The sequence below is a fragment of the Dreissena polymorpha genome, chromosome 4, assembly GCF_020536995.1.
Source record: "Dreissena polymorpha isolate Duluth1 chromosome 4, UMN_Dpol_1.0, whole genome shotgun sequence".
NCBI lineage: Eukaryota > Metazoa > Mollusca > Bivalvia > Myida > Dreissenidae > Dreissena > Dreissena polymorpha.
The window spans coordinates 110,644,939-110,664,054 of NC_068358.1; the positions used below are offsets into that span (position 1 = coordinate 110,644,939).

Genomic DNA, 19,116 nt, shown 5'->3' on the forward strand with positions numbered 1-19,116 from the left:
GCAGTCCGCCCAGGCTTTTCAGGGACGACACTCTCCGCCTTAACTTGATTTTCGGTAAGGATGGACTTTCTTGAAACTAAAAATACCATAAAAGCGGAAAGTGTCGTCCCTGATTAGCCTGTGCGAACTGCACAGGCTAATCTGGGACGACACTTTACGCACATGCATTAAGCCCAGTTTTCTCAGAACAAGGCTCATATGATCCCTCTCCCACTATGTGCAAATACCATAAAACCAGAACAGCCTGCGAGAGTTTTTAAAAGTTAAGTAGCGAAAGCCATGCGTCTTAAATTTAATAATCGACTTATTGTTTTTGATCTCTCTTACATCCCATCCCCTCCCCCTTCGCCCCGATTTTTTGTATCATAATCGTTAAGTCATGTATTCAAGTATTGAATATAATTTGTGACGCCTCTCATAAAAATACATATGATTTAGTTAATGATTTTCGCTTTATAAACTGAAATTTTTATACCCCCACAAACGAAGTTTAGGGGGATATATAGGAGTGAACTTGTCGGTCGGTCGGTCTGTCTGTCGGTCCGTATTAAGTGTCCGCTCTCTAACTCAAGTAGTTTTCATCCGATCTTCACCAAACTTGGTCAGAAGTTGTACCTACATAATGTCTAGGCCTAGTTCGAACATGGGCCTTGCCGGGTCAAAAACTAGGTCACTTAGTGCGTTTTAAACATTCAGCATGTTTTCCGCTCTCTATTTCAAGTAGTTTTCATCTGATCTTCACCAAACTTGGTCAGAAGTTGTATCTAGATGATCTTAAGGCAAAGTTCGAACATGGGCCTTGCCTGGTCAAAAACTAGGTCACGGGGTCACTTAGTGCGTTTTTAAACATTCAGCATGGTGTCCGCTCTCTAATTCAAGTAGTTTTCATCCGATCTTCACCAAACTTTGTCAGAAGTTGTATCTACATTATGTCTAGGCCAAGTTCGAACATGGGCCTTGCCGGGTCAAAAACTAGGTCACGGGGTCACTTAGTGCGTTTTTTAATATTCAGCATGGTGTCCTCTCTCTTATTCAAGTAGTTTTCATCCGATCTTCACCAAACTTGGTCAGAAGTTTTATCTAGATGATCTGAAGGCCAATTTCGAACATGGGCCATGCCAGATAAAATAATAGGCCACAGGGTCACTTAGTACGTTTTACACATTGAGCATGGTGTCCGCTCTCTATTTCAAGTAGTTTAAATCCGATCTTCACCACACTTGGTCAGAAGTTGTATCTTGATAATGTCTAGGGCAACTTTGAATATGGGTCATGCCAGGTCAAAAACAAGGTCACGGGGTCACTTAGTGCGTTTTAAACATCACAATGTTATCCGCTCTCTAATTCAAGTAGTTTTCATCCAATCTTCATCAAACTTGGTCAGAAGTTGTATCTAGATGATGTATAGGTCAAGTTTGAATATGGGTCATGCCGGGTCAAAAACTAGGTCACGGGGTATCTTAGTGCGTTTTAAACCTCACCAGGTTGTCCGCTCTCTAATTCAAGTAGTTTTCATCCAATCCTCACCAAACTTGGCCACAAGTTTTATCTTAATGATCTCTAGGACAAGTTTGAACGTGGGCCATTCTGGTCACGGGGTCACTAAGTGCGTTTTTTAACATTCAGCATGGTGTCCGCTCTCTAATTCAAGTAGTTTACATCCGATCTTCACCAAACTTGGTCAGAAGTTTTATGGAGATGATCTTAAGGCCAAATTAGAACATGGGCCTTTCTGGGTCAAAAACTAGGTCAAGGGTCACTTAGTGGGTTTAAAAATTGAGCATGGTGTCCTGCTGTTTTTTGATGAAGACGACATGCAAAATATTGTGTGTCAATGCGGCATGTGGGGGTATTCGACACGTGTGTGACAAAGCTCTAGTTTATGTTTGTTTATATTCGCTGTATGGATCAGTCTCGATACAACAATATCGCAACTCATCTTTTCTCGTTAGTGTACCTGCCCTTAGTAAACATCATACGAACGCGTTTTAATTTGAGCATGAACAAGCTAATTTATGGTTAAAACAAACTTGTTCAATTCAAATAAAGGAATATTTTTGCTATGTAAAACGTTTATGAAATGTGATGCTTAACGAACAGTTTCACAGTTTAGATGCTGAAAACACACATTAATTCTTAACCGGTCATATCATATATTTCAGGTTATTTTAAAACTTTATCCTTGTAAAATACCATATGACTTATTGTGCACAAGTAATGTGATAACGCCATCATTTTGAATGCATTTGCAATTTATACAAAAACAAATTGACGTTAGCTTCACGATTAGAATAGCTGGAACGTCTGAAGCTGTCCAACTATTTTTGTGTTTATAAATGTATGTATGTATTATTGTGATTTATACATACGTTTTTACCAGAGGAGGAAAAGAAGCCCATCACCATTGAATCGTTGATGGCTAAACCTAGAGGTATAAACACTTATCAGAAGTGATAAATTCATCGTAAATTATTCGTCGTTTCAATAAGTTATAATTGTTTTAGAATAAAATGCTTATTTAATTTGTTTTTTACATTGTCTTTGTCTGATCAAATTAAGGTTAATTCAAGCATTTTAAAACAATACTCATTATTCTTATGTGATTTACAAAATAAAGCCGCGCTCTGTGAAAAGGGGGTTTAATGCATGTGCGTAAAAAGTCTTCCCTTATAAGCCTGTGCGGACAGCACGGGCTAATCTGTGACGATACTTTACGCAAATGCATTTAACCCCCTATTCACAGAGCACGGCCCAAATTATCAAGTGAACTTGACATTAAATGCAACGTATTGTTGTTCAGATCCTTAACCAATCGTTGTAACGTGTTATACCGCAACAATTTTGTATTAATGCTAATGTTTAACATTGTAGGAACTGAGGGTAAGATCAAATGTAGAGGTACGTGTTTATTGTGATGTTGTATATCTTTAATAGTATATACGCTCAATTATAAGTCATATGTTAAAGTTTTCGGTATTCGATGCTGTTAGTTAATTATCGCAGTCGTAAGATATGTTATTTCATGACATAACGACTTTCGATTTGATTTAATATTGAAATACTGCGCATTTGTTTTCTTCATTGTTATTTTTTGTTACACTATGAACACCGCACTTATTTTGAACATTGCTTTTATTTTAGATTGACGAAGCAGTAACATTATGAAGTCCCTATTAGAGAACATACGTTCTGCAAATCTAAAATGCAGATCATGTTAAGCTTTTACATGCGTGACACAACGTACATGTATGGTAAACTAAAGAAACTTGTATCTATGTATAAAGGTAAGATACGAATTAGAAGCGTATTAATTGATTTTTCTTTAATGTTATTTTAGTGTGACCTTTTTCGTTTTGTTAGTATTCGAATTTCTTTTCTTATAAGTCCATTTGCTTAGTTGCAAGAATATTTAATGTCGTACGCGAATTACTCACTGACCATACTACTAACGTGGCATCTACATAAACATATTTTGTTAAGATTAAAATAAATAGTTGAACAATCATGTAATCTATGTCAATATTTACAATGTTTGCCTAAACAATTTATTCTTTTTGAATCTCTTAATCAATTTGTTTTCAGTTCATTAAATTTCGATGAAGAACGAGTGTACAATAAAACATCGCAATACTTTGCTCCTAAAATGCTTTATAATTCCTTGTAAATAGCCATCAGATCTATGCAGCGTATTACAATGAGTCGGAACTGATGTAATAACCATTGCAAGTTAGCCTTTATAATAAAATATAGAAGTGTCCTTTCAGAGGAAATCCCGGACGACGACACAGGAATAGCAGATGCTAAGCCGAGTGTTCGCTTGAAGGAAATGGGTAAATTTAGCTAACTTATATTTGAATAACTATAGGTTGCTATTTTATACAATATTGTAATTTTTCAAACGAGTTGCATGACGCCATATACTTGGTCACTCTAAAGGTACCCCATGCGAATGCTAAAATGTTATCTTAACGTATAAAATATGCACGAGTTCGTGTGTGTTGAATAGCACGGCAATCAAGGTACATCCATCGTATATTTATCAAACACACACAGACCATTAAGGACTCCTCTTTGAATTATGTCAATGTTCATAATCGGTTTTGTTCAGGCACCTGTTTCATGCATTACATGTCGAAAATTATCTTGATTTTTCTTCATAATTATTCTACTCTTTGTTCTAAATATACGTGAATTAGAAAATATCTTGTCACTGTCATAATAACATTTATTTGGTACTTAATATGTTTAACGGTAATGCTATGAATCTATGAGGTAAACTGTTAACATTGACTGTTTAACAGAAGAAGACGCCCGTTTAGGCAGGGGTCATGCCTCCGGTGAGTTCAGACCACTGTACCCTCGCAATAGACTAGGTGAGTGAACAGTAGTATATAGAGGATAGTTATTAGCTTGTATTGACTGCGTGTTGTACATTGCCATCGTGAGCACAAGGAACACCAGTATGACCATCGTTGCTAGAGGACTTGTTAGTTGATATACGGTGAATACTTCAAAATACAGGAGGCGTCTCGTTTAAGAGACGACCTTGTGTCCCCAAGTACACTGAACATTGGTTAAACGTGTCATCTTATGGTTTAGCGCGGGGTTGAACCTTAGAACACTGAGTTCTGTCGCCAGTGTGTTTCCACAAACCTTAATAGTTTAAAGAAAGTACTTTACATCTAACCAAACGTAACAATTGTATATCGTAAATGTGTGGTAAACTTAAAAAAAGCCAAACATGTTTGCCGGATTTTTACAGGTGGACTAGGGAATGCGGCAGGTGGCCTGGAAGGAATCGGTACGTAAGAAAACTGGTTTAAACAGCAAAGCTTTGTTTTCGCTTATATGCGGTTATTGAAGTTGAATCCTGTAGTGAGTTTTTGTGTAATTATGCAATGTTTTAACATGTTCTTAAATCTATTTGTGTTAAATTGGTTAATCGACATTTTCCCAGTCGCAATGTTGGGAATTTTAGTAAAGGATCTGATTAAGATTGGTCACCGGCATTGGTCTCTGTCAAAAGAAAGCTTTACAAAACCTCATGCTGTTTGGGTTGGTGTTTTCGTTCGGATTACGTGTCGGTTACGAGACACTCAAAAGCGTTTGGTTTTCGGTGTTTACTCTGGACCTAGATGTATTGACATCACTAAGCGTCGGTCAATGTCAATAACCAAAAGAATCGCGCAAATTATCTTTTTACATGATTCCATAAATTCCACTTGTCTTTCATGTCCGACACTACGTTTTGCATAAATTTGGGTAATAAACATAACATTATTATTTAATTTTGTTGTTAATGGAAATATACGAATTCACGAGGAAAAAACTACAGCCGAAGGAAGAATGTTACAAATTGCGTATGAATAACAGAATGTTGTATTTATTCAAGTTATGAAATGACTTTTTTAGTTAGCTTAAATACATGCTTTATAAATAGCAATTACTACACTACAATTATCTGGCCACTGAATATCAAACCGTACAAATACCAGATGAGCTCGCAATCCCATTATCCGGCTTTCCTTCGGTAGTGCTCAATTTATATTTGAATTACAGTTACAAATTACGATGTTTCAGCCTCATCAGATGGTCTCAAATCTATAATGATTAACACTTTACATTGCATCAAATAAACTTTGGTAAAATAAATCTCATCATAACGAAACATGTTTAAACGTTGTGTGGTGTTTCCACAGGCGGACAAAATCCCATGGCGCAAATGCAAATGCTTCAACAAATGCTCGGAGGGCAAGGTAAGTCGAAATCTGACTAAAATAATTTTATATTGTTTTTACGACATAGCATACATGTACAAGGATCGGTTTTAAGAAAAAAAAGTACTACTAAATCGTATGACCCACTTATATATAAACAATTAAAACACGACAACCTTGCTTTAAATCAATGCAATTAACTTCCGAAATGTAAATTTCAATTAAGAAAATGAAAGTCAAAATCAGGTTGGTATTGGATTGCACAGCATTGTAAACTATTAACATTAAATTGTGCTAGCAAAATTGAAATAAAAATCGTTATCTGCTGAACATTCCTTAATTGAATGTTCTTTTTTCACTGTAAATTACAAAGGTACAAATGTGAAATATGTGTTCTGATTTAACAGGTGGACAGAATCCCATGGCACAAATGCAAATGCTTCAACAAATGCTTGGTGGACAAGGTGCAAAATCATTTTTCTTTATACAACGTAGCGCGGTTTCGGTTTTCGTTGCCACCATTCTCTATCATTTAAACATAAATATCTGATGTGGTGTCGTACTCAATGCAGCAAAGAACATGTAAACTCTATTGAAATCAAAGCGTGTGCTCCTATGAATGACTCTTTACACTTTACAGGGGTGCTAATCGGAAAATAATAAATAGTTTAGATTACCACTTTTTGAATTGATTTTAACAAAACTTTCATGCAACTAAAACAACATATATTACTTCTTAGCTTGTATAAATCCATGTGCCAAAATTTAAAATAAATGACAACAATTTTAACATCTTCGTTTTGCAGAAGCAGTGGCTTCATTCGATGTCAATAGGCTAGCTTTTAAGTCTTAAGTTTGTGTTTACTTGATATTAATATACAAACTGATGTCAAATGTATAATCATGTTCAATTTTACCTTTATATTCAACCTCCTTCAATTTTAACTGAATTTACTGTAACAATCATGTTTAACTAATTTCAACACGTTTATTGCTGCATTTTAAAGCTGGCCAAGACCCGATGGCGCAGTCAAACATGCTTCAGCAAATGATGGGTGGACAAGGTAGGCTGATATGTGTCAGTGGTTTTGGTTCGATTTTAAACGTGATTTTTGTGATTTCGATAGTATATTGGTCTTTATTTGAAACATTTTCGTTTCACAGTAACATAACTTAATTTTGTTCACTCATTTTGTGTATTGATTACGAATCTAGTAATCACAGCTTTAAAAATAAAAGTGAATCGATGTGATACCCAACCTGAGATCAAATCGCACATGTTGTTTATATTCACAAATGTGTCATACTTATGGAAGCTAACCATCTTTTCCATATATAAAGCACCATTTGTTTACTTTGAATTATGATTTGATAGTGTTCAAATGCTCACTACACTTTGTTGTACCTAAAATTTCAAACTTCAATTTAGGTGGCGATATTATGAACATGCTTGGCCAAGCAGGCCGAGGTAAGACAATCTGTAAAAATGTTTTACATATTAAACAATCATAACTAAATATTAACCAAAAACCTATTTTCCTACCAGGCCCAAAAATTACAAGATTTCAAGCATTAATTGTTTACGCAACACATGTTTCAATATATCGACAGTTCATTTATAAATGACCATAGCAATAGTTCAGTCACCGAATGTTCTCTATATCATCTGTATCATATAATAAACCATTAATTATCTGTTGTATTTGAAACATGTCGCTTTAGACAAGCAAAGCCAGTATTGACCGAATCATGAGTACTGTTGTGTAACACATTTAATATGACTTACACAGGCTTTCCAGCGTTCCTAGTATTTCCTAGTATTTCCTAGTTTTCCTAGTTTTTTAAATGTGCTCCTAGTTATTCCTAGTTTTGTCTCAAACCTAGTATTTCCTAGTTTTTCATTAATTTGGAACTTTTTGGGATAAGGTAAAACTTTTTTTTTATTGTGTTTTAGAGATTTTGTTTCAAGGACCTTCAGGTTGTTAAGCTGACAATAGTTTGTAGTCTGTGGGATCTGGTGTCACTGGTCACATAGTCTTGCCTTCATAGGGGATACCTGAAAGTTGGACTGAGCTCTGTGATGACTCTAAATGAAAACGTATGGCTATATATTTTGAAACGTTCTTCCACTTAACCCAACCTCAGTTAAATCAATGTTTCAAATAGTTTAATGTAGATAATACACGTACACTGTAATACTAAATTTATATGTACTGACCAAGCCGATCTGTCATTATTGCTCATAATTATAACCTGTCGCCGTTTAGGAATATTTACGATTCAGTCCAAAATCATGCGTTATCCTCTGATTCTACTAACACACAAATGACATGGTTGTTGTAATAAAATAAATATGTATAAACTTTTTCCATGTCGGCATAAAGCGCATAATTGTTTTAGCTGCATTAATGAAATGTTTCGCCACTCTGTTCTTGTTTCTTGAATATTTGGTGTTTCAACATATTGTGATAAAACTATTACAGATAGATATGTTAAAATCACTTTAATGAATATGAGAATAGTACATGTTCATGCCGAAAAATGATTTTAATTTAATAAATCAAAGTGGAAGCTGCGTTAAATCATACTTACCCAACATAATTTTAACAGCGTTTAATCAATGTTATAAAGCCAGCACATAACCTCTAACCTGTAATGAATATACATTTGTAAGTCCAATAGTTGTATAAAATCACATATTTACATTTAAAAAGGATCTTTTTTATATGCTTAATGTGTGATTGAGTTCAGGTCTATGGATTTTTAGTTTGTGATGTGGTTTAGTGTAAGTGTTTAGAAATTTATTATTTTCGACATAGTTTTATTGTATTGCAGACCGTGCAGATATTGTGGCTATTTACTGCGGCCACGCACTAAAGACATTGAATCTACAAAACCAATAATGATGATACTTCTAGTAATAATGTTTCTGGTAAAGTCGCGCTTCGAATATGCTACCCATTCCCTTGTTATATTCGTACGCATTTGCCTTTTGAATTTTATTTATCAAGTTGTATACGTATTAAAGAATAAAAATGAATTAAAATGCCTATAGAATCACTGAAATGTACAAAATATTTTTATCAATGCAAGCAGTCAAAAAACAAGTGGTGTTGTTATATCATAGCATTAACATTGGTCACATACCATATTGAACAAAACCATTAATAAAATTGTGTTCATATAAAAATATTTGATTGTAATATATTACTAGTATATGATAAAAAAGGTGTTTGTTTGCAATAAAATCACCAAAAAAAGGAAAGTTTGGTCAGCGTATGTTTGTATGTTTTTCATTGAATCGTTTTAATTTAAAACAAGCAACTTCATAATGCACCAACGATATCCCTAGACAGAAATCTTCATAATGTCTATGCAACATCCTTTCTAACTATGTAAAGTTGGACATAAGAAAAAGCCCCCAAACAAACAATTTGCTATTACAAAGTCGATTAAAAATAGCAAAGCAAATTTTAGGGTCGCAACAAAAATAGGGTCGCTCGTGTTATTCAAAACAAACATTTTTTTACAGCAATGAATATGTAAATTACACATTTATATTGTTGTAAACCAATTATTTTGACATTTTGCTATTGAATGGATTGTATACAAAAGGTGCTAAACAAAACACATTCACGCTTTCCTCAACTAAGTAAACACTGCGAATACCAATCTCTTCCTCGACTCAAATGGAAGGCGCCCTCGAGCCTTCCTTTGTTGAAGTTGAGTCGAGGAAGAGGTTGAGTGACGTTCTAGAATATAGCCATTAGTCAGCTTAACAGTCCTGCTGTATGAAATGTTTACTGTTACTGTGGTAATCAGGTAGGGAAAAGTAGAAAAGGCAATAAACTTCTAAGTAGTAACTCCTAGTTTTTGTTTCCATCTTCTTACATTTTCCTAGTTTTTTGTAAATAATTTTCCTAGTTTTCTCCTAGTTTTTTCAAAGGTGCTGCTGGAAAGCCTGACTTACAATTCACAAAGATTATAGTATAGGTCATACGTCGGAACACACGTTCACGTAAATACGGCATGCCGAGTCAGAACAAACTTTCACTTAAATACGGCATGCCTCTATGCTTCTTTGTTTTATGATGATTATAAGGTAAACAACATGGTATATAATGTATTTATTACGGATATCACGCAATATACACCGTGGACTCTGACGATAAGTATATGATAACGGCCCACATTTCAGGGCGTGGTCGAGGAATGGGGATGGGTAGAGGGTCCGGGCTTAATGTGGAAAACGGCGATGAAGGTAATAATTGGTTTCTTGATTAAAACAGTTACAGCATTTAGTGTTTGTTACAACTGTATAGTCTAGTGGAATAGTTTGATATGAAGCGAGTGTTATATAAGTTTTATAAGTTTTCTTCAAGTACAATAATTATCGACCAGCGACAAACATTATGAATGTTCTAATGCTTTTAGCGGTCGTCAAACAATTGTAAATTCACATACATTCATTCGACCACTGAGTTTAGTACGTCATTGGAGTCTATATAAGACTTTTTATATAACATCAATTTTAAGCAAATTGATAGATGCTCTACAATAATTGGCACAATAAGGATATATCCCTAATGTAAAAGTAAGTAAAAAGCTCGCACACTGATATATCCATGCGTTGTAAATATTTTTTTCAAGACGAAGACAATTTATAAATGAAATAGTAACTTATAATGGAAGCAAGCTCGGAACATTGAAAACTAATTTTAACTTACATTTTATTCTATAATAATGTGAGAGAACAAGTAGTATTCACATTCATTAAAGGGGCCTTTTCACGTTTTAGTAAATTGACAAAATTAGAAAAAAATGTTTCGGAGTCGCAAATTTTCGCTGTAGGTATGACATGTGTGACGAAAAAGTAATACTGAACATTTACCATGCTGTGAAATATCCATTATATGAAAATTTGTTTATTTTAAAAACCTGAAAATTACAAAGCGTTGCAACGCGAAGACGATTGAATAATTTGGAGAGTTCTTTTGTTGTCGTGATATTTTGTGATACTACGAGGATTGCATATATAAAGTATAAAATACACTACTTATTGTATGAACACGGTTGGCCAAGTGGTCTAAGCGATATACTTTTTCTCAAGCGGTCAGTGGTTCGAGCCCAGTTGATGGTTACTTTTATGTCCCCCAGTCTATACTGGAGGACATATTGTTTTATGTCCTGTCTGTTGGTTTGCTTGATATTTGGCATGCATGTGTATCTCATCGAGCTGCACATTTTGAGAGGTGAAATGTCAAAGTAAAGGTTGTCCTTTAAGGTCAAAGGTCAAATATATGGGTGGACATTTTTTCACAAACACATCTTGTTTTCTTTTTTAAATTTGATTCCTTGTTTGTACTGGAGCTTATTAGGTCCAATGTTTACATTTATCAATATAAAGCATTTAATGACAAACTTCAATATATGCCACATTTAATGACAAACTTCAAGATATGCCAAAATCTGTGAAAAGGTTTCTTTAACTTAAAACGCAGTTCTTTAATTCCTTTCATTTCCTCCTATTTCTAACATGAAGCGCTCCCTCAAACCGAATGTCGTCATTGTATGGCGGACATGGCCAGAGAACTGCACATCGGGCTAAGATTTTTCTAAACAAATCTTTTACACATAACAAATTTTAACATAGAATTGCAATACCTGTATATTACTGTTTATCAGATTACGTGCCAACTTCACCGAATCATTTATTTTTTATCAAATCTTTATTGATTTACCGCTCTTTTTATGCATACGTTTTTGCAATAGTTCGTGCTATGTGTACTTGATTGTCAGGAAGAGGCAGTGCACCCTTAAACCAAATGGCCCCGTTCCTGGGCGGACAAAACCCAGGAAGTGCAGGTAAGGCACATATTGCAATGAAATATCAAGTTGTTGTTTTTAAGAGACTCTGTTTACTTTTTTTAATAACACTCCTGACTGTTAAACATTTACAAAAAATGGCTCATTTATAAATCACCATCAAGTTATTTCGAAACATATTTAAGTTATGTATTTAAACATAAAAACTAAAGGCCATTTGCCGTTATAGCTACGATTTAAACAGATTGAGATGCGAAGAACTGATATGATTTTAACACAAGTGCAAGTTGATTCGAAAACAACTCAGAAGAAACAACTGAGTCGCTTGTTGAAGGATAAATAACAATTCTGTATAACTATTTCGATTAAGACATAAACATGATACCTTAAAGTGTTACATATTTGAAGTAGAACTAAACATACCTTTGAAATGCACAAGTGTGATACATTTTCGTTATTATTTACGAATAATATTTCGATATGTTGTTCTTTATAAATATATATATATATAATAATAAATATAATGACAAACTTCAATATATGCCAAAATCTGTGAAAAGGTCCCTTTAACTCAAAACGCACTTCTTTAGTTCCTTTCATTTCCTCCTGATTCTAACAAGAAGCGCTCCCTCAAACCGAATGTCGTCACGTCGGGCAAAATTTTTTTTAAACAAATCTTTTACATATATCATATTTAAACATAGAATAACATTACCTTTATATATCCTCGATGCTAGCACAGTTACTGTTTATCAGATTACTTGCCCACTTCACCGAATCATTTCTTTTTTATCAAATCTTGATTGATTTACCGCTCTTTATGAATACGTTTTTGCAATAGCTATGATGATGCTATATGTACTTGATTGTCAGGAAGAGGCAGTGCTCCCTCAAACCAAATGGCCCCGTTCCTGGGCGGACAAAACCCAGGAAGTGCAGGTTAGGTACATATTGCAATGAAATATCAAGTTGTTGTTCTTAAGAGACTTTTTTTTAATTATCTTTTTTAAATAACACTCCTGACTGTGAAACATTAAAAAAATGGCTCCTTTATAAATTATCATCAAGTTATTTCGAAACATATTTAAGTTATGTATTTAAAGAAAAATACTAACTGCCAATTTCTGTTACAACTACGATTTAAACAGATTGAGATGCGAAGAACTAATATGATTTTAACACAAGTGTAAGTTGATTCGAAAACAACTCAAAAGAAAAAACTTAGTCGTTTGTTGAAAGATAAATAACAATTCTGTATAACTATTTCGATTAGGTCATAAACCTGATACCTTATAGTGTTACATATTTGAAGTAGAACTTAACATACATTTGAAATGCCCAAGTGTGATACTTTTTCATTATTATGTACGAATAATATTGCGATATTTTGTTCTTTATAAATATATAAATATAAACAGATATAGGTGAGAATTATGTTTCGAGCAATTTTATTTTGCATTTCTTCCTTTTGTATGTGTACTGCATTTTGCCCGCTTGTTCGTGTTAATCAACACTTGGAATTTCAGTTGACATTTGACTTTGCCCAAATGTGTGGTATGTTTGTATATGTATATTAATGTAAATAGTACATATAATATGTATAAAGGTAGAGGAAGCTCTCCAGCTAACCAGGTATCACCACTGTTAGGACCACAGAGCCGGGGTGGAGCAGGTAATGCACTGAAGCGTACATTATATGTGAAGTTCAATTCATGTTTTCATAATTGATTGTATCCTGTTTACAACACTCGTGAACAGTGGTGTAACTTTGGTCGTACTGAATTTACGTATACATGTATTAACGACTTGTTTGTGAGTAATAACGAGGTAGCTTTACTTGAATAACCAAACGGCTTTTTATCTGATTTTTAGGAACAGAAAGAGATAAAATTGAAAGCTGATTAGAAACTCAAATTAAAAACATTACACAAGTATGCAACGAGTGCTAGATCTGTACAATTTGTTCATTTTTTTCGTGTGGATGTTCAAACACCGTTAGTAAACACAATTAGCAGCCATACACATTTTTTTTAAAGGCATGTTTTAGTCGAGGAAACGATAACATCAGTTTAAAGACATATTTTGTGTATTTAATAGGTGGCCAGAACCCCATGGCACAAATGCAAATGCTTCAAGAAATGCTCGGAGGCCAAGGTGACAGGAAATATTATATAATCGTAAATTTGTTTTCCAAAATTGGTGCCTTCGAATGGCAAGACAAGGTTTTTTAATGTTTAATCACAGTGAATATGAACATATTTAACAATAAGTTATCGTTACTATTTAAAAAAAACAAATTCGAAAGAAAGTAATAATTTACAGTCAAATTGTGTTTGATCGTATTTGCAAACCGTAGAAGTTTATTTAGATACAAACTGTAAGCCAGTTTCACAATATTTAATATCTTAATCGGAAACATACTTATCGACTTTTCTTTGTGTGTACGTTGTACGTCTGTACGTATTATATTAGGCAATTGAAATATAAGTGCTTATGAAATACGACAGTACAGTGTACATGGTTAAAGGTTAATAGTCAGTTTGTGGGCGTTTTAACGTCGATTTGGACTGCATGTTTTTGTTTTCATGTATTCACGATGTCCTTTTAAAACTAATATCATTGAATTAAAATGTTTTTTAAAAATACTAAATATTAAAACGGTCTATGCTTTTACCTCAGGTGGACAAAATCCGATGGCGCAAATGCAAATGCTTCAACAAATGCTCGGAGGGCAAGGTAACTAGCAATATAATTATATAAATATTATTTGTTTCAACAAAAGTGTCTATACAAAGATCGGCGTTAAGCAAAACAAATCTTCACCACTAAAATGGAATGATCAACATATGCATTTATAACAACTAAAACTTGATAACTGTGAAATTCATCAATGCATAAAAAATTGGAAATATCGATTTCGATTTATTTATTGAAAGTCCAATGCAAATTTGTACTGAAATGCACAGCGTTGTACACTATTTAAATTGCGTTTTCTTAACACGAAATAAAAAAGTAATATTTGTTAAAGAAATTTATTTAAAATGTGCATTTCAACGGTAAAATAACCTGTGACTTATTTGTTTTGATTTAACAGGTGAACAGAATCCCATGGCACAAATGCTTCAACAAATGCTTGGCGGGCAAGGTGCAAAATCATTTTTATTTTCTACAACGTAGCTAGTGACATTAGACACTGAAATGCACAGCGTTGTAAAATATTTTAATTGCGTTTTCTTAACACGAAATAAAAAAGTAATATTTGTTAAAGAAATTTATTTAAAATGTGCATTTCAACGGTAAAATAACCTGTGACTTATTCGTTTTGATTTAACAGGTGAACAGAATCCCATGGCACAAATGCTTCAACAAATGCTTGGCGGGCAAGGTGCAAAATCATTTTTATTTTCTACAACGTAGCTAGTGGCATTAGACACTGAAATGCACAGCGTTGTACACTATTTAAATTGCGTTTTCTTAACACGAAATAAAAAAGTAATATCCTACACATTTGTTAAAGAAATTTATTTAAAATGTGCATTTCAACGATAAAATAACCTGTGACTTATTCGTTTTGATTTAACAGGTGGACAGAATCCCATGGCACAAATGCTTCAACAAATGCTTGGCGGGCAAGGTGCAAAATCATTTTTATTTTCTACAACGTAGCTAGTGACATTAGACGCGTCTAACTATAGCGCACCAAAGGGGTCGAAACTTTAACTTCTGCTCAGTGCCCCAGATAATTATTTGGGAAATAGGGTTTTCAACCATTGATTTTGAAAAATAGAGTGATTCCATTCTTCATATAGAGTGAAATGAGTAATAAAAATGCATACCTTAAAATAATTGCTGATTTACTTCCGTTGACGCTGCACACTTGTATTGATTCAATAGAACTGTAAACTATCATCATAAATTTTAATAAACTGATGTTTCGTAATGTCTTTAATCCTTGAAACTGTCCATGATATAAACTTTAAAAAATGTCGACAATTTCTAACCAATGACATGCCTTTTTATACTTTTGACAGGTTCGTTAAGTCACAGACTTTCCATCATGTTTTTTGGATGTAAACTCAACTGCTGTATACACAGTTTCTAACAAAATCGATAACACGAATGATTCGGCACTTATTGGCTCTTGCTTTCTTGATTCGAAAAAGTTTGCGATCGGCTGATATTTTGGGGCAACAATCTCGGACGTCTTTCGACCTCTCTTAGCTATTTTTATTTTGCATCGTAATAGAAACTGAAAGTACAGACGCTTTACAAATACATGCACAATGAGCGACGAATTAGGTCAGATTGAAAAGTTAACGCATAGCGTTTGAATAACTATGACCGTTTGCTGAGCTTGCTGAATGTAAGCGTCACCGCGTTACGATAATAATTACAAAGAGAAAATACCTGAAATGAGCAAAGCATTTTTAATCGAAGTTTTGTATCGTTAATTTGACGAATTTGCGTAAAAGTCAAATTGGTTGCGTTTTCAATACTCATGATATTGTATTTCTTTGCATTTTTTAACATTTTAATAGGGTGAAAGACGCAGATACGCAGCTTATCTGGGGTACTGAGAACTGGTTAACAGACATGATATTTTGGATAATTGTAAAAGTTAGGAAAGCAGATATACATGTATGGGGAGAACGAGAAACGTAAACAATGTTAACCAGAAAGGCACACTCACAGGCAATCGGCACCTGTGTCGGAAGCAATTATTAAGAATCATTAAGAAAGTAAATCGATAGAAACAGAGAACCTACATTGCACCCATTGAGCAATTCTTATAAGTCATCGTCGTGATTTTCGCAAAAGTTTTAACAGCCGTTAGACATTTATGATCGATTTTCTTATTAAGCGAATGGCAACAATTTTTGGATCGACTAGATTGCAGCCAAAATATTAAGCACTAACCGCGTGTCAATGTTAAACTTTAAACAAGTCGTCACATAAACTTGCAGAAGATGTGAAAAAGGCACCATCATGGCGGCAGCCATTTTTTCCAAACAAACCAGTTTCGCACCAAACGGCAAATATAACAAGAGTTCTGATTGGCTAATGCCATAATCTAAAAATAAATGCTGGTCGAGCAGGATTTTTCTGCTCGAGCAGAAAAAATGCTGGTCGAGCAGTAAATTTGCTGGTCGAGCAGCATTTTGCTGGTCGAGCAGCATTTAAATGCTGCTCGAGCAGCATTTTTTTCTGCTCAAGCAGAAGTTAAAGTTTCGACCCCTTTGGTATCCCATATCTAACAGTATATGCTATGTGTATAGGCGCCTATCGCAACCGTTGCTTATTTTTGGTGTTTTCACTTCATATACACTTATATTTGTTAATGCAGCATCAACATACTAAAGCAATATCCCGGAAAGAGAAAAAGAATGCATTAGAATATAATCGTACTTTTGTTTGATAACTGACGACATAAATAATTCGTTTTCGTGCAACGATATCTATTCATACGACACACGAACACTAACTCCGATCCTAATTAAAAGATAGTTCCGCTCGGCTTAGAGGACTCGGACAGTCATGTTAAATATCGAATATAATATATATTTTTTATAAACAACTGGTAGCAAGTGAGTTACAGAAAATTGGTCAGTTACCACATTTTAACTAACTCTTTTGACCTGGTAATTCTTTTCAGCTCAATTCAACAGTGAAAAATTCCCATAATTTCATTTTAATAAAATTTATTTTAAATGTGCATTTCAAATTTATAATACACCTGTGACTCATTTGTTTTGATTTAACAGGTGGACAGAATCCCATGGCACAAATGCAAATGCTTCAACAAATGCTTGGTGGACAAGGTACAAAAACATTTTTATTTTCTACAACGTAGCGCGGTTTCGGTTTTCGTTTACATCAATTTTAATCACGTGAACATAATAGCCTTATATTGTTTTTATTAAATCTAGCCTTATATGTTTTTTCATCGACGCACCAATGATATTATAAGTGTGTGCTTAAGAAGTACGCATAACACTATACGGGGACGCTAATGTGAAAGAACTTTATATTCTCACACATCACGTGCATTGTATAGGTCTGAATTTAACGTTAATTACAATACAAATTAAAACTTGACGGATAAACATTCATGTACAACATTTATTTAAATGCAATACAGTATGCTAACCCACGTTTTCCAGACGCCTAGGTTTCATTAGATGCCCAAATGTTAGCTTCTCAGGTCTTTAGCTTTTGAGATGTAAATAAAGCTTCCGACACTTAAGTCAAATTTATAAGTATGCTCCATATTACTTTTATATTAAAAGAATATAACTCAAATTGTAACTCAGTTTATAAATTATTATTTTGTTTTACTAATTTCAACACTTGTATTGTTGAATTTGACAGCTGGCCAAGACCCGATGGCGCAGTTAAACATGCTTCAGCAAATGATGGGTGGGCAAGGTAGGCCGATATCTGTCGTTAGTTTGGTTATAAATATTTGTTGTAACACTTCGATGGCATACTGATCCTCAGCACACAAAAGTGTTTACACAGTAATACAAATACAATATTTTGTGCAGTGATATTGTGCCCTTTTCACAACGAATCTATATTCACATATAAAATAATGAAAGTTAGTGCATGCAATATCCACATAAAGATCCTAACAATGAGTCAAACTTGTTATTCATATTTTATCATGTATATGCTAGCCATATTTTTCCAAATATTAAGCTTTGTTTGTGTACATTAACTTATGATACGTTTCAAATGCTTAATTATGATATACCTAAACTTTACTTTTAGGTGGCGATATAATGAACATGCTAGGCCAAGCAGGCCGAGGTAAGAAAATATGTAAAAGATTCCACATATAAAACAAACATAAATACATATAAGCCGAAAACTAAAGGGCACTATGATCCACGTGAAATATTCTTTTAAAGCGGGTATATACGATCTTATCAAATATTTAGTAATAAATATAAAATGTGTAAAAAACTTATTATACATATATTTCAATATAAACTAAAATAAAAGTTAAGAAGAACATGTGTCGAAAAATGCTAAATAAGCCAGATATTTAATTCTGAAATCGAAAAAGGCTGTACAGCCGAATTCGCCAGCATGTATATCATGCATGTACGATGTGAATCTAAATTTAGTTTAACGGTTCATTTGAAATTCCTGCAGCGATATCGATTCATACGACACATGAACACTTACAAAAAAGACGAATGCATCGGTTATTGTAGGAAAATAATTACGAATTATCTTCGTCACAATCGGCTCGGGGCGCTAATTTGTATTTGCTGTATTTTATGAAATTCGTCTTAAATGTATCATTTTTCTTGCAAATTGTGTGTTATTATAACATATTTGTATCAATATTTTACAATTCAGCACATATAAAAATCGTATATACCCGCTTTAAACTTATGTTCAAAGAAAAACAAAACACTTAAATATGACGAACAATTCCCAGAGAATATAATATAGACCATAAGTGAGAACACAGGTTCACTTAAAGGCGCCATGCTTCAATGTTTGTTTATTTTTTACTGGATGTGTAAGGCACGGAACATTTTGTGGACAAACGTACTTCATC

At 33.9% G+C, this 19,116-nt stretch overlaps 1 protein-coding gene across 1 annotated transcript in view; it reads left to right on the forward strand.

Annotated features, from left to right (window-relative positions):
- LOC127876657 (uncharacterized) overlaps nt 1-19,116 on the forward strand; it is a 50,164-nt gene that overhangs the window by 14,029 nt on the left and 17,019 nt on the right. The window contains exons 16-31 of the mRNA XM_052421994.1: nt 5,700-5,756; nt 6,125-6,181; nt 6,725-6,781; nt 7,147-7,185; nt 9,916-9,978; nt 11,517-11,582; nt 12,417-12,482; nt 13,150-13,215; nt 13,641-13,697; nt 14,223-14,279; nt 14,638-14,688; nt 14,878-14,928; nt 15,127-15,177; nt 17,306-17,362; nt 17,913-17,969; nt 18,315-18,353. Of these exons, the coding sequence (XP_052277954.1) occupies nt 5,700-5,756; nt 6,125-6,181; nt 6,725-6,781; nt 7,147-7,185; nt 9,916-9,978; nt 11,517-11,582; nt 12,417-12,482; nt 13,150-13,215; nt 13,641-13,697; nt 14,223-14,279; nt 14,638-14,688; nt 14,878-14,928; nt 15,127-15,177; nt 17,306-17,362; nt 17,913-17,969; nt 18,315-18,353 (891 nt within the window). The remainder of the gene's footprint in view (nt 1-5,699; nt 5,757-6,124; nt 6,182-6,724; nt 6,782-7,146; nt 7,186-9,915; nt 9,979-11,516; nt 11,583-12,416; nt 12,483-13,149; nt 13,216-13,640; nt 13,698-14,222; nt 14,280-14,637; nt 14,689-14,877; nt 14,929-15,126; nt 15,178-17,305; nt 17,363-17,912; nt 17,970-18,314; nt 18,354-19,116) is intronic.